The 12323-nt window shown below is 55.3% G+C and overlaps 1 protein-coding gene across 1 annotated transcript in view; it reads left to right on the top strand.

The window, feature by feature from the left end:
- The window catches only part of AXL (AXL receptor tyrosine kinase), a 105199-nt gene extending 93935 nt beyond the window's left edge, over nucleotides 1-11264 (top strand). The window contains exons 14-20 of the mRNA XM_015427261.1: nucleotides 2750-2827; nucleotides 3711-3803; nucleotides 6490-6611; nucleotides 7969-8078; nucleotides 8222-8381; nucleotides 8646-8782; nucleotides 10128-11264. Coding sequence (XP_015282747.1) covers nucleotides 2750-2827; nucleotides 3711-3803; nucleotides 6490-6611; nucleotides 7969-8078; nucleotides 8222-8381; nucleotides 8646-8782; nucleotides 10128-10491 — 1064 coding nt within the window. The 3' untranslated portion in view covers nucleotides 10492-11264. The remainder of the gene's footprint in view (nucleotides 1-2749; nucleotides 2828-3710; nucleotides 3804-6489; nucleotides 6612-7968; nucleotides 8079-8221; nucleotides 8382-8645; nucleotides 8783-10127) is intronic.
- Nucleotides 11265-12323: the final 1059 nt, after the last annotated feature.

Raw genomic sequence — 12323 nt, 5'->3', positions numbered from 1 at the left:
AGGTGCCCCCCCCCCCGGGCTCCTTACTGCCGGAGCTCCGCTCCCGTGCGCTCCGGCAGGGAATGACCCCTGGTCGACACCCAAAGGTGGACTCCATGGCATCCCTGCCCTCCCCAGGCCGCACCTCCAAATCTCCAGGATTCTCCCAAACTGGGGCTGGCCACCCTACCCCCCGCATCCCCTGCTGGTGGCCGGAAGAGACCTGGCAGCCTGACAGCTGAGCTGCCCCCACCTCAGTATCTGCTGACGCCGGCCTTGAGCCAGACGCCTCCCTTGCTGTTGACCCCTGGGAGTCAGCTGGAGCCCGAAACTGCACAACCCACGCCTTCCACGTGCCACCCTACACAGTCGCTTAACTGGGGAACCAGCCCCGCCCAGTCACGTGTAGGCCGAGTTGTCTGCTCAGCAGAGAAGGGGCCTCTGCACGTGCCCAGAGGCCTCCTTGCTTTTCTGGGCTGCACCTTGGCACCGCGAACAGATTCTGGGCTCCCAACCCCGGTTCTGATGCCTTTGTCTCCCCCTTTCCTCTCCTTCGCGAACCGGCTCCACCACGCTGTAAATTCGGGAGGAGGCTTACGGCGTGCCAAGTCATATGGGCCTGACTCCCAGTCCTTGGCCGGTCCTTCGCGTGCCCCAGATTCGAGACGGGAGCAGCGCTCGCAGCTGCCGGCAAAATGAGTCAGACACGGAAAGTCTGATTCCGCCCGGGAAATGTCAGCGGTCGGCTTGGCTCGGGAAGAGCTCTCGTCGCGTGCCGAAGCCCTTACAAGACTCATGTTCTCTGGCCCCGGGGAGGGGAGGGGGGAAATGGATTCCCCACCTGTCTGCGTTTCCTCTCCGAGCAGATGCCTTGGCAAAACCCACGTGGACCCACCTGTGTGGCTGGAGGGGGGGGGTTGTATCGGTGAACTCCTTCGGGACCCTTCACTGGAGGGGGCGGGCTCCTTTTCTGGCTGGCCGTCCCACGCAGTTAAGAAGAGCTAGAATCCCCAACCGGCGGGCGAGGGCCTGGCGTTTTCCCGGGATTAGAACTCGTATCCAGACTGCAGGGATCAGCCGCCCCGGAAAAAATGGCCGCTTTGGAGGGACAGCACTCTCCCCCCTTCCCTAAATTCCACTGCCCCCAAATCTCCAGGAATTTCTAATCCCCCAGTGAGAAACTTTGGCTCACAGAACACTTGTGTTTACTTATGGAATTCCTCGGATGCTTCTTCCAAAGGCGGGCCTCCATGAAAAGTTACTAGCTGACAAACTCTTTGCTGTTAGGCAGTATTTATCCTATGTGTGGGGGGGGATTAATGTCCCGCTTTTGGGGAGAACTCCCATGTCTGCTCACTTGCAGGTGAGTTCTCCTTCTCTCTAAAGGCCTGGGTTCGAATCAGGGTGGTCCCCCCCCACCGCCCCCTGCATATCAGGTTATTGCGTGCGTGCATCGGCCAAGCCATTTCTCAAGTGCTCACAAAGGAGGGTGGCCAGGTGCCCACTGAAGATCTCCCACTATTACAACTGATCTCCAGATAGGGTTGCCAAAAACCCCAGTTTGGCACTTCGAAAGCAAGAAATCGCAGGTAGATAAATAGGTACCACTTCGTTGGGAAGGGAACAGCGTTCCGAGCGCCTCGGTGTTCAGTCCTGCCAGCCACATGACCACGGAAACGTCTTCGGACAGCGCTGGCTCTTCGGCTTGGAAACGGAGATGAGCACCGGCCAGGGCTCTTTTTGTAGAAAAAGCCCAGCAGGAACTCATTAGCACAATAGGCCACACCCAACAGCAGGAACTCATTAGCCTATTAGGCCACACCCCTGACAGCACAGCACATTAACATATTAGGCTACACCCCCATGTTATGGTCATCCAGCCACACCCACCTTTTGCTTCTTGTTCTGTTTACCCTGCCTGTTGTCAAAACCCAGGGCCTTTTTTTGTAGCAGGAACCCCTTTGCATGTTAGGCCACACACCCCTAATGTAGCCAATCCTAATGAGTTCCTGCTGTTGGGTGTGGCCTATTATGATAATGAGTTCCTGCTGGGCGTGGCCAACTCCGGAGCCAGCCGGAACTCCGTTCCTGTGCGTTCCTGCCCCAAAATAGCCCTGAGCACCGCAACCCTAGAGTCGGACTCGACTGGCTTTCGAGCAAGGGAACCTTTACCTTTGCCCTCCCCCAAGCCCCAACACCCGCCGCCACCCCTCTCCTTTCTCTCTTGGCTGTGGGCCAGCCACCCGCCCGATCTCCATGGTCAGGTGCGCAGGAAAGCGCCAGCTCCCTGCAGTTAAAGGGGCCCCTTTAACTGCAGGGAGCCAGCGCCCCTGTCGGGCAGGCGGGACATCCCCAATGTGACGTCATTACGTCGGGGATGGCCCGCCCCCTCCACGAACGCCCCCCCAAAGTCTCCCACTGGGGGTGAAGATAGGACTCGGCAACCCGACCAAGATCAGTTCCCCTGGAGAAAAATGGCTCCAGAGCGAACTGATTTCTGCAGCCACCGAATCGCTCGCTCACAACGTCACCGCCGGTCGCTCACCAAGTAGAATTTTTGCTCACGAGACTCCACAGCCTTAGAGGGAGCCTTGGTTGCCAGCTCCAGGTTGGGAAACTCCTGGAGACTTGTCAGCCGCTTTGGGGGAAAGGCAGGGGGACGCTTGAAGTAAAATAAGAAAGGATCCCATCCGGCAGTCCTGCTGATCGATTCCAGCCGCCTTTCTCATCTTTTTCATAGATTATTTCTTCTCTCTTTTTGGCTCCGCAGGAGAATTTGGCTCCGTCATGGAGGGCCAGCTCAGCCAAGACGGGGCAGTCCTGAAAGTCGCCGTTAAGACCATGAAGAGTAAGTAGCTGTGGGAGAAGGGCCCCGATCCTTCCTCCAGACCTCATCCCCTGCTTGTAACATCTGAGGTTACTGCCGCATTTCCAGGGACACTGCCTCTAAACAAAAGGATACCCCCCACCCCCCACCGGGGGCCTTGCGGAAACCTGGCCACCCTAGGTGGGACCTGGGGGACCCCCTGGAATTACAGCCCATCTCCAGACTACAGAGATCAGGTCCCCTGGAGAAAGTGGATCCTTCGGAGGGTGGAGTATAGCATTGTACCACTGAGGTCCCGGTCCTCCCCAGGCTCCACCCCCAAATCTCCAGGGCTATCCTCACCTGGAGGTGGCAACCTACCCCTCAGCCGCCGCCCCCCCTCCACTAGAGGCTGGGCTGCCCTGGCGTCCCTAATTCAGAAGCCCATAGAATACACATTCACCGTGGTCTGGCAAATCCCTCGTCCTTTTATCTTTCCCGGACGACCCTCCCCTGCCCCGTGCTGCGAAAAGAAGTGCCCCCTTCCCAGATGCCCGAAAGCCGCTGCCGGATGCGTGGAGGAGCTCCGGAACACACGCTCTCCAACCCGCTCTTTCTCACACGCTCTGGGGTCTGTGCCCGGGCCCTGCAAAAAAGGGGGTGGGTCCAGTGTTCCCTCTAAGCTGAGTCAGTGTGAGCTAGCTCACAGTTTTTATAGCCTCCGGCTCACACATTTTTGTCTTGGCTCAGGCAGGGATGGCTCCGGGGCAAACTAACGGATGCAGGGGCCCAATCGCTCGCTCACAACTTTATTGTCGGTAGCTCACAAAGTAGAACTGTTGCTCACAAGACTCCACAGCTTAGAGGGAGCATTGGGTGGGGTCCCCCAGCGCTCACGCCCACGCCCGCCTCTTTCTCCCCGCAGTCGCCATCTGCACCCGCAGCGAGATGGAGGACTTCCTCAGCGAGGCGGTCTGCATGAAGGACTTCGACCACCCCAACGTCATGAAGCTGATCGGTGAGATGAGAGGGACCGTGTGGGAGACCCTTTGAGCTGCGGCGTGTGAAGGGTTAATGCCAAGTGGGCCCTTCGGGCGTGGCCGGGGGGGAGGGTGCGTTGTGTCTGCGTCCCCCCTCCCGTGTCGCTTCTCCACTGTCCTGTCGCTAGGGTCCCAAACTCCAGGCGGACCCCTGGAGTTCTCCCGGGATTATAATCAGCAGGCCTGCAGCCAAGAATTTTTTTGTCTGGGGGGGCATTTCGATTTTTAAGGGGGCTGTTGAATTCCAGTTAATTAAATTAATCGGTCCTGCCAACCTAGCAGCTCGAAAGCAAGAAACTGCAAGTAGATAAATAGGGACCACTTCGGTGGGAAGGTGACAGCGTTCCGTGCGCCTTGGTGTTTAGTCATGCCGGCCACATGACCACGGAATCGTCTTCGGACAGCGCTGGCTCTTCAGCTTGGAAACGAAGATGAGCACCGCAACCCTAGAGTCGGACTCGACTGGCTTTCGAGCAAGGGAACCTTTACCTTTACTAAATAAATCAGAATGCCTGTCTTCAAAGGGGGGGTGGCTCTGAGCCTGTCTCTAGCCCTTCCTTTGAACTGACAGGGCAGCGAGCGCAATAGTGCCTAAGGGAAAAAAAGACCCCAGCTCAGGGGGCATTCAAATGCCTTTCGAGTTCCCTTCCACAGGGCGAGACGGCTTAGAAGGGCACTCAAGAGTGACGCCTTCAATACATCTCCCACAATCCCCCTTTCTGCTAACCCTGTCCTGCTGTAGACCACCTAGGTCACGGCGAGTCTTTCGAAAGCATTCCCATGAGCCTTTTAAAAATGCAAATTCATTTGGGGGCAGGGCTTTTGATTGAGGGGGCGGGCCCCCCAAATGCCCCACTGTTGCTACGGGACTGATTACAACTGGTCTCCAGAGAGCAGTCCCTCTGGAGAAAAATGGCTGCTTTGGAGGGCGGACTCTATGGCATTAGACCCCGCCCCCCCAGGCTCCATCCCCAAATCTCCAGGAATGTCCCAACCTGGAGTTGGCAACCGTATGCCAACTACGGCGTCCTGCCTTTGCTGAGCTTCCTCCCGTTCCCAAATTTCACCTCCCCTGGGCTCCGCCCCCCTTCCCCGCATTTCCTGGAATTTCCCACCATGGAGTCCTCAACCCGGCCTGTTGCTAAGGCTCGCCTCCCGATTTTATTGATGGGATCGTGGGGGAAGTGGGCCGAGGGGGGAGGCTTGGAGAATCTGGTTTGGTCCCGTGCCCCTGGGTATTCCGGGACAAGGTGGGTTTGCCCGGATGCCAGCACACGCTCACTCCGTTGCGGATTCTTGCAAGCCTTGTAGCATGGGAAACGGAAGAGAGGAAAGAGCCTTTGGATGGAGGGGGGAAGGGGGACGGATGGATCGTCCCTGGGGAACAGGCCCAAAAGTGACAGGGAGGAGAGGGGACTTGGGAAAACAGATGTTGGCACAGAGGCTGGGAGCTCTGACGAGGATGGGGCCTTGCGGGGGCGACGGAGGGAGTGGGTGGGGGGCTTCGGCTGATGCAGAAGGCCGCTTTTACGGCCTTCCTCCCGGAGTCTCCCTGGTTCCCTCTTTGGTTCACATTAAGGAAAGACGGCAGTAAATAAATAACATTCAGCTAGAAGGCCTGTGGAAAGCAGATGTCCTCCACTCCGAGGGCCCCAAGGCAGGCAGTTTTCCTTGGGAAGCCCTGGGTAAAGTAGGGGGCAAGAGGGGACTTGGGGGTCAGCTGCTGGGCTAACTCGAGAGAGGCTCCCTCCTGATTTCCCCCTCCCTGTCTTTATCCACCGAGGAGTTTTGGGAGGGATAGCCGAATACACAACCAAGGCTTGTCCATTCCTTCCTTGAAACCGAGAAGACTTTGTACTTTGACCCATAGGTTTCCATTCCCAGGCTTGGCGAAAGGACCCCCAGAGGGTCTTGGCTCTTTCCCAGCCCGTTTTCTCTGATGCAAGGGTGCCCAACATGGTGCCCGGGGGAACCACAGCCCCCACTGATACTTTTTCTGGCGCCAGGCAAGTGTTGTTAGAAAGTGGGCGGGCCCAGGTGGAGCTTTCCCCCAGCAAGGCTTCTGATTGGCCTTTGGAGATCTCATTGGCTGTGCAGATTTTTAAATATTTTCGCTTTGGCACCAGATGCCACCGCAGCGCAAAAATCTTCACTGTGTGACTGAAGGTAAGCCATGGCAGCCTTTGTAAGACTGGCACTGCCCCCTTTGTGCAGCCATTTTGTGGCAGCTGTTCTGTGGCTGCGTCCACTGCACTAGGTCAGAATTCCAAAGGTGCACAGGGTCAAAAAGGTTGGGGACCCCGCCTCTAATGAATAGCTGGGGGTGGGACCTGCAGGGTTCCCTTTTGCTTTCAGTCCAGAATAGGGTACTCACGGGTTCACACAGTAGAGATGAGTGTATTCCAAGCGTCCCTTTATTAGCAAGGAGATACAGGGATGGGAGCAACTGGTTTCAGGACATGGGAGCTCAGGCAATCTGCAGTTCTAACTAGCAAACAGAACTAACCAGCAGGAACTCCACCCCCTGGGACTAAACCAACACACACACACACATATCAGAGGGGGGAAGCAGACCGTTCCATTGTAATACATACAATAAATGTATCCTGGGACTTAAAACCCTGATAATCTCCATCCTGGCTTGCTTTTCTGTCTTGGCCACAGGAGTCTGTTTACAGAACACAGAAAGCGAAGGGTACCCCTCCCCGGTGGTCATTTTGCCCTTCATGAAACATGGAGACCTCCACAGCTTCCTGTTATACTCCCGGCTCGGGGAGACCCCACTGGTATGTAATCTCACCACCACGATTAACCACCACGATTAACAACTATTACAGCTCGTAGAGCCTGGTTCCTGGTTGGCTATCGACAGCCTAGGTGCGCCAATTATACTGAAGATCAGTTAACTGGATATCTAACCAACTATGGAGTGTATTCGTACGGAAACTGCCATCGTTATGATATCAAAGAACACAGCTTGCATTTTAATATTTAATATGGTATTGTTTTAATTGACACGTTTTTAAGTGTTTTATGAAACTTTGAGTATTATTATGGATTTTATCTGCGTAAGCCGCCCTGAGCCTGCTTCGGCAGGTAGGGCGGGGTATAAGTGGGGGAAAATAAATAAATAGATGAATCGCTTTGGAACAGGTATAGGAAATTAATTGATGGTGTCCACAGACTGGCCACTAGAGGGGAACAAATGGCGGTCTTTGTTATTTGTTTTCCAAAACTCTCCTAAAAAGGAGAGAATTTTATTGCTTTTATAATTTTCAGAAAAGAGGGAGAGTATATAGAGGGATTAAGAATAGTGGTGAGTGATGATAAAATTAGTATATTAATCTTTTGTTAGTAATATTACATTCTGTGGCTTCTTCTGCGTTTGACTGATCTTCCTTCTTTATCTGTTAAAAGAAAAGGTGTTAACTATTTTAGTAATGTCCTTTCGGGTTATTATTAGTATTGTCCTTTAATGCGCTTTCCAGAAAGTTTGCCAGATATTGGGGTGTTTCCCTTTTTTGTCTCTCAAATTGTAGGGTGCGCGCCCTACAGCTCCTTCTTCTTCCGGTTCCTTGTCCCCCCTCTCGGAACTGCTGTCCTCCTCACTGCTAGATGCCATCCATGTAGCAAGTTCTGCTTCTTCCTCTGAACTGGATTTAAAGACTTCATCGTCATCTTCAGTATATTTGGATGCGAAATTATTGAGAAAGACACTTCGAAATGGGCATTTACTCGAGAAGTTCGTCTGTCTTCTGTCCACCTGTTCATCGACTATAAAAGACACATCATGAATATCATCTTCAGTGAAGATTGACTTACTTTTGTGTAAATTCATTTATTGTTTGTGCACACTTGCAGCAATCTTTGGGTTTATAGTACAGTTTTGTATTGCTGTTCCCCTAGGTATTTGTTGTGAATTTAACAACCACTTCGGCTGGCAGATTACTTTTCTTTGTAAAGTTAGAGTAGGCACAAATGGCGGTCTTTAGACATGCTACAGGAGGGGATTCTCTGCATAGGAGTCCAACAGGCATCCCCTCTTGGAGGGGGGGGATGATTTTTTTTGGAGGGGAGGCGCAAGATCCCCAAAGCAAACCCGCGCGCTCACGATAACAGCTGTGTTCTGCTTCCCCACCCCAGTACCTGCCCACACAGACACTGGTCAAGTTCATGACGGACATTGCTAGTGGGATGGAGTACCTCAGCAGCAAGAACTTCATCCACCGTGACCTGGCTGCCCGCAACTGCATGTGAGTGATCGGCACAGGGAGGGCGAGGGGCGCCGTGGAACCGACAGATGCAGGAGCTTAACGCTGGCTTGCTTTCATCCCCCCAAACCCCCTCTCACACGAGTATATCTCAGACTCACACACGCCTTCTTGGCCTCCAACAGGCTGAACGAGAGCATGACAGCCTGCGTCGCCGACTTTGGCCTCTCCAAAAAGATCTACAACGGGGACTATTATCGGCAAGGCCGTATCTCCAAGATGCCCGTCAAGTGGATCGCCATCGAGAGCCTGGCGGATCGTGTTTACACCATCAAGAGCGATGTGGTGAGCTAACCAATGGGGGGGGCGCTGTTGATTCCTCCCGCCCTGCTTCCCTTACAAGCCAATGAGGAGGTTGGCTTGCTATCCTGCTGGACCAATGGGAAAAGGTGGATTCTGGCTTGATACTTGACTGATGGTCTTTCCCCTAGTTTTGGATCAACGTCCCATATTCAGAGGTATACTGCCTCTGAACATGGGGGTTCTGTTCAATTGTCATGGCTAACAGCTGCTGATAGACCCCCCCGTGTTCTAACTGCTTCCTTGTAGTGGTCGTTTGGCGTCACCATGTGGGAGATAGCAACGCGAGGCCAGACACCGTACCCCGGTGTGGAAAACAGTGAGATTTATGACTACCTGCGCCAAGGCAACCGTCTCAAACAGCCAATCGACTGCCTAGATGGCCTGTAAGCACCTTCTGTTTCTCTGGCAACCAGGGGTCGTTTCGTAGAAAAAGAGCTAGGGGAACTCATTAGCATATGCCACACCCCCTGACATCACCAGAAGTGTGTCATAAGGCCACACCCCCTGACATCACTGGAAGTGTGTCATAAGGCCACACACCCCACCCCAAACGGTCCCGGCCGCCGGCGGTGGACCTGCAAGGCCAGCGGGAGTGCAAGGAAGCCCCGCGAAGGCCCTCCCTGGCCCCAGGCAGGCAGGGGTGGGGAAAGGCAGGGAGGAAGCAACTTACCCTCTCTCTTCTCCTGCCTCCTCCTGGCTGAATGAGGGCTGGAAGCGGGGCGGCCAGAAGCAGGGGGCGGGGCTTCATTGTGTGCCCCGCCCCCCATACCTCACCCGGGGGAACTGCGATCCCCCGCGATCCCCCCCGAAATGACCTCTGCTGGCAACAAGCCCCAATTCTGAAAGCCCTCGATCAAGGTCCCCGTCTATCTATCATGAGATATTCCCACAATGCATTGCAAGAGTGGTCCATAACCATAAGAACATTTCCAGAGATGAACAGGGGCTCATATGAAGCCTCCTGTACAAATGACAAGCTCTAGGGCAAGCCGCAGCTCTAATAGTTTTGCTGTTAATTTGGGAGGGATATGTGGGTTTCCGTGGTTGTGTTCCGCCATTGTTCCCACTTTCTTTCCAACACAACACAGCAAGCCCCTCCAATTAACCCCAGAACTGGGTTTCCTGCAGCCCCCGTTTCCTTCCAGTCGATCTCGTCGATCTCGTCTTTTTCTCCCCTCGACCACTCTGACGTGTACCTGCAAGACATATCATATGCAGTCAATTGAATGCATGCGGGTGGCAAGATTCCTTTTTGGGGGCTGGGTGTCAGTCAATCTTTCTAAGCACCCATGCGCTTCGGCAAGGTGGAGGGGAGATAACGAGACGGAAACAACCGGAAGGACCTTCGAGTGGCAGCGAGACCCTTTACGTGCCACGGTCTTAACCAAGTTGGCCTATCGAAACAGACGAATCGTGGGTCCCCAGGACACCGGTGCCGATCTGAAAATAAGAGCTGATCATCTGGAACTCCAAAATCTAGAGAGAGATGAGAATGAGATTTTTTTTTATCAATCAACCCCATATCATTGTTAGGGGCGACTCCAGTGAGGAGAGCCAAGTCTCCTTGCTGCTGATCATACGTGTCTCGAACGGATCCAGCGGCAGAAGCTTTCGGGGGGGGGGGTTCCCTACTGCAGACCACCTCCCCCCACACCTAGGGTGGCTGCATTCCAGACCCTTACGAAAGATCCCATCCGTAACTTCTCTCCATCTCCCTGCACCATGCAGATACGAACTCATGATGAGCTGTTGGGCCCTCAACCCACGTGACCGTCCCAGCTTCGAGGTCCTGCACGGGGCCCTGGAGAAGATCCTCAAGTCCCTCCCTCCCGCCAAGGACCCCGAAGAGATCCTCTACGTCAACATGGACGACGGGGTGGCGGCTGAGGAAGTGGAGCTGGGGGCCGTCGGGGGCCTGGGCGCTGAGGAGCCCCCCGCCAAGCAGAGCCAGGCCCTCAAGCCTGCCGTGACGATGGCCGAGGTGCACCCTCCCCAGGCGGTCGGCCGCTATGTGATGTGCCCCACCCCGCACGAGAGTACCCGGCTGCTGACTGATAGCCCCAGCCGTGCCGCCACGGAGGAAGGGGCTTGACTTAGACCCCACAGTTGGAGGGAAGGGAGGTTACAAGCAACCCTACCGCCAGAGTCCCCATAGCGTTCGGAAAGCCCCACCTCTGTGAGGAGGGGTTTTGTTGGACACCCCACAAACCTATCACCGCCCCCTCTTTCCCAGAACGAACCACTACCCCCAGGTCGTCTGGCCGCACTTTCCCTTCAGGGGTGATATCTGGGGGCTTCCTCCCCCTGGACGAACCTCTCCCCTTTTATGGGTGGGCTTCAAACCACTGAGTCCTTGCGGACGACTTCCTTCCCTACCCGCACCCCTCGCCAGTCCTTTCCAACACAAACGTTGGAGGTGCACGGAGAGTCCTTCTCAGATCACAGGGGGAAAGGGGTCCAGCGGGAGGGCACGACGGGTCACCTGACACAACTCGGGTTGCCCCTTTCCCCCTCCCCACACGTAAAGGGGACGCCGCAACCTCTGCTCTGTGGTTCCATTTTAGCTGGCTGCCACCCAGCTAAGGTGAACGAGGGTGGCCGCCCTCCCGTTTCTCTGCTGGCCCCATTCCTGCATCTTGATACGCAGCGGCCTGTCCGGGAGCTGCCAGGCTTCCGCAACCGCATTTCTGCATCCCCGGCTGCTGTTCAAGCACGGGAGTGGGGCCAGAGCGAAGCCAGCCACCCGACACCAGGTGCTCTTGGCATAGCCAAACGAGAGCCGTACGGGCCTTCCTCCCCTTCGGCTCTCTCTAGTCCCTTCCTTTTTTCACTGCCAGCTGTTCCACTGCCAGGACAACCCTACCCGCCCACCCGAAGCTGGCACAAACCTGGGCCGGCTAAGGGTCGTGGCGACGGAGGTACGGGGAACTCGGGTCTTCCCCGCAGCCGCTTCCCTCCCTTCCACCCCCTAGTCTCGGGAGGTGGCTGCGATACAGGGAAACGCTCTGTGTACGCTCAGATGCACTCTTCTTTTTTTAACTATTGCTTCTCAGGAGCCACCACCACCCCCGGCCCTCTGAACAGAACACATACGGGGTTCTCCCCGCAATGATTATTTCGCTGTTAGATTCAGCAGCCAGAAGACGGCGTGGCCCCCACAGCAGAGCCGGGCCTCCTGAAAGCTTGGGATCCTGTTGGCCCTGAGGCCAGCATGCCGAAAGGCACAGAAGCCATATCCAAGCGGGAGTCTCAGAGCGGGGCCACGAGAGGTCCGGACATCTCCTTCTCCTCCCCACCGCGCATATCATAGGTGGGTGAATAGCTGCCCTCTCCCAGCATCCACACTCAGCTAGGCTGCAGCCTGCCCGGTAGTAGCAAGGTTAGCTCAAACAATGCTGGAAACGTTACGGTTGTCATATCCTCTCTTTCTCCCTCCCCAAAGCAAAAGCAGGACAGACAGAGATTCAACAGGTCTCCTTGTCACTGCATCCCAGTGCTGGGGAAGCCTTACCTGTTGGACGCCTGTCACGCAGCCACTGAGACAAGCGGTGGCCTGTAATCAACCTCTCCCCACCCCGCATTCAGTTAGACGTGGCCTGAAGTCCCCAGGTCTCTAAAGCGGGTCCCGGCCATCTCTGACCACACAGGACTTCCTTGACGTGAACCATATAGTATTTGCAGACCCCGGTCCAGTGTTTCGACGGGGCTTGCACGGGAATCCTGGTCAGCCTCCGTTTGTGCCTTTTGATCTGTAGCAAAACCACTCGTTGCCTTATGGCACACGCCAACAATTGCCAAAAGTCCCTTCCCCTGGAATGTCACAGCTGCTTAGAAGAAGGGGAAACCGCCACCTTATTTCAGGAGTACAGGCCCTTTTGGTTCTGTAGATCAGATATGCAGAGTCCCTCGACGGGGGAATTTTGC

This window comes from Gekko japonicus, unplaced genomic scaffold, assembly GCF_001447785.1.
Source record: "Gekko japonicus isolate JY-2015 unplaced genomic scaffold, Gekko_japonicus_V1.1 scaffold1389, whole genome shotgun sequence".
NCBI classification, from domain to species: domain Eukaryota; kingdom Metazoa; phylum Chordata; class Lepidosauria; order Squamata; family Gekkonidae; genus Gekko; species Gekko japonicus.
This window is presented reverse-complemented; position numbering and strand designations above follow the sequence as displayed.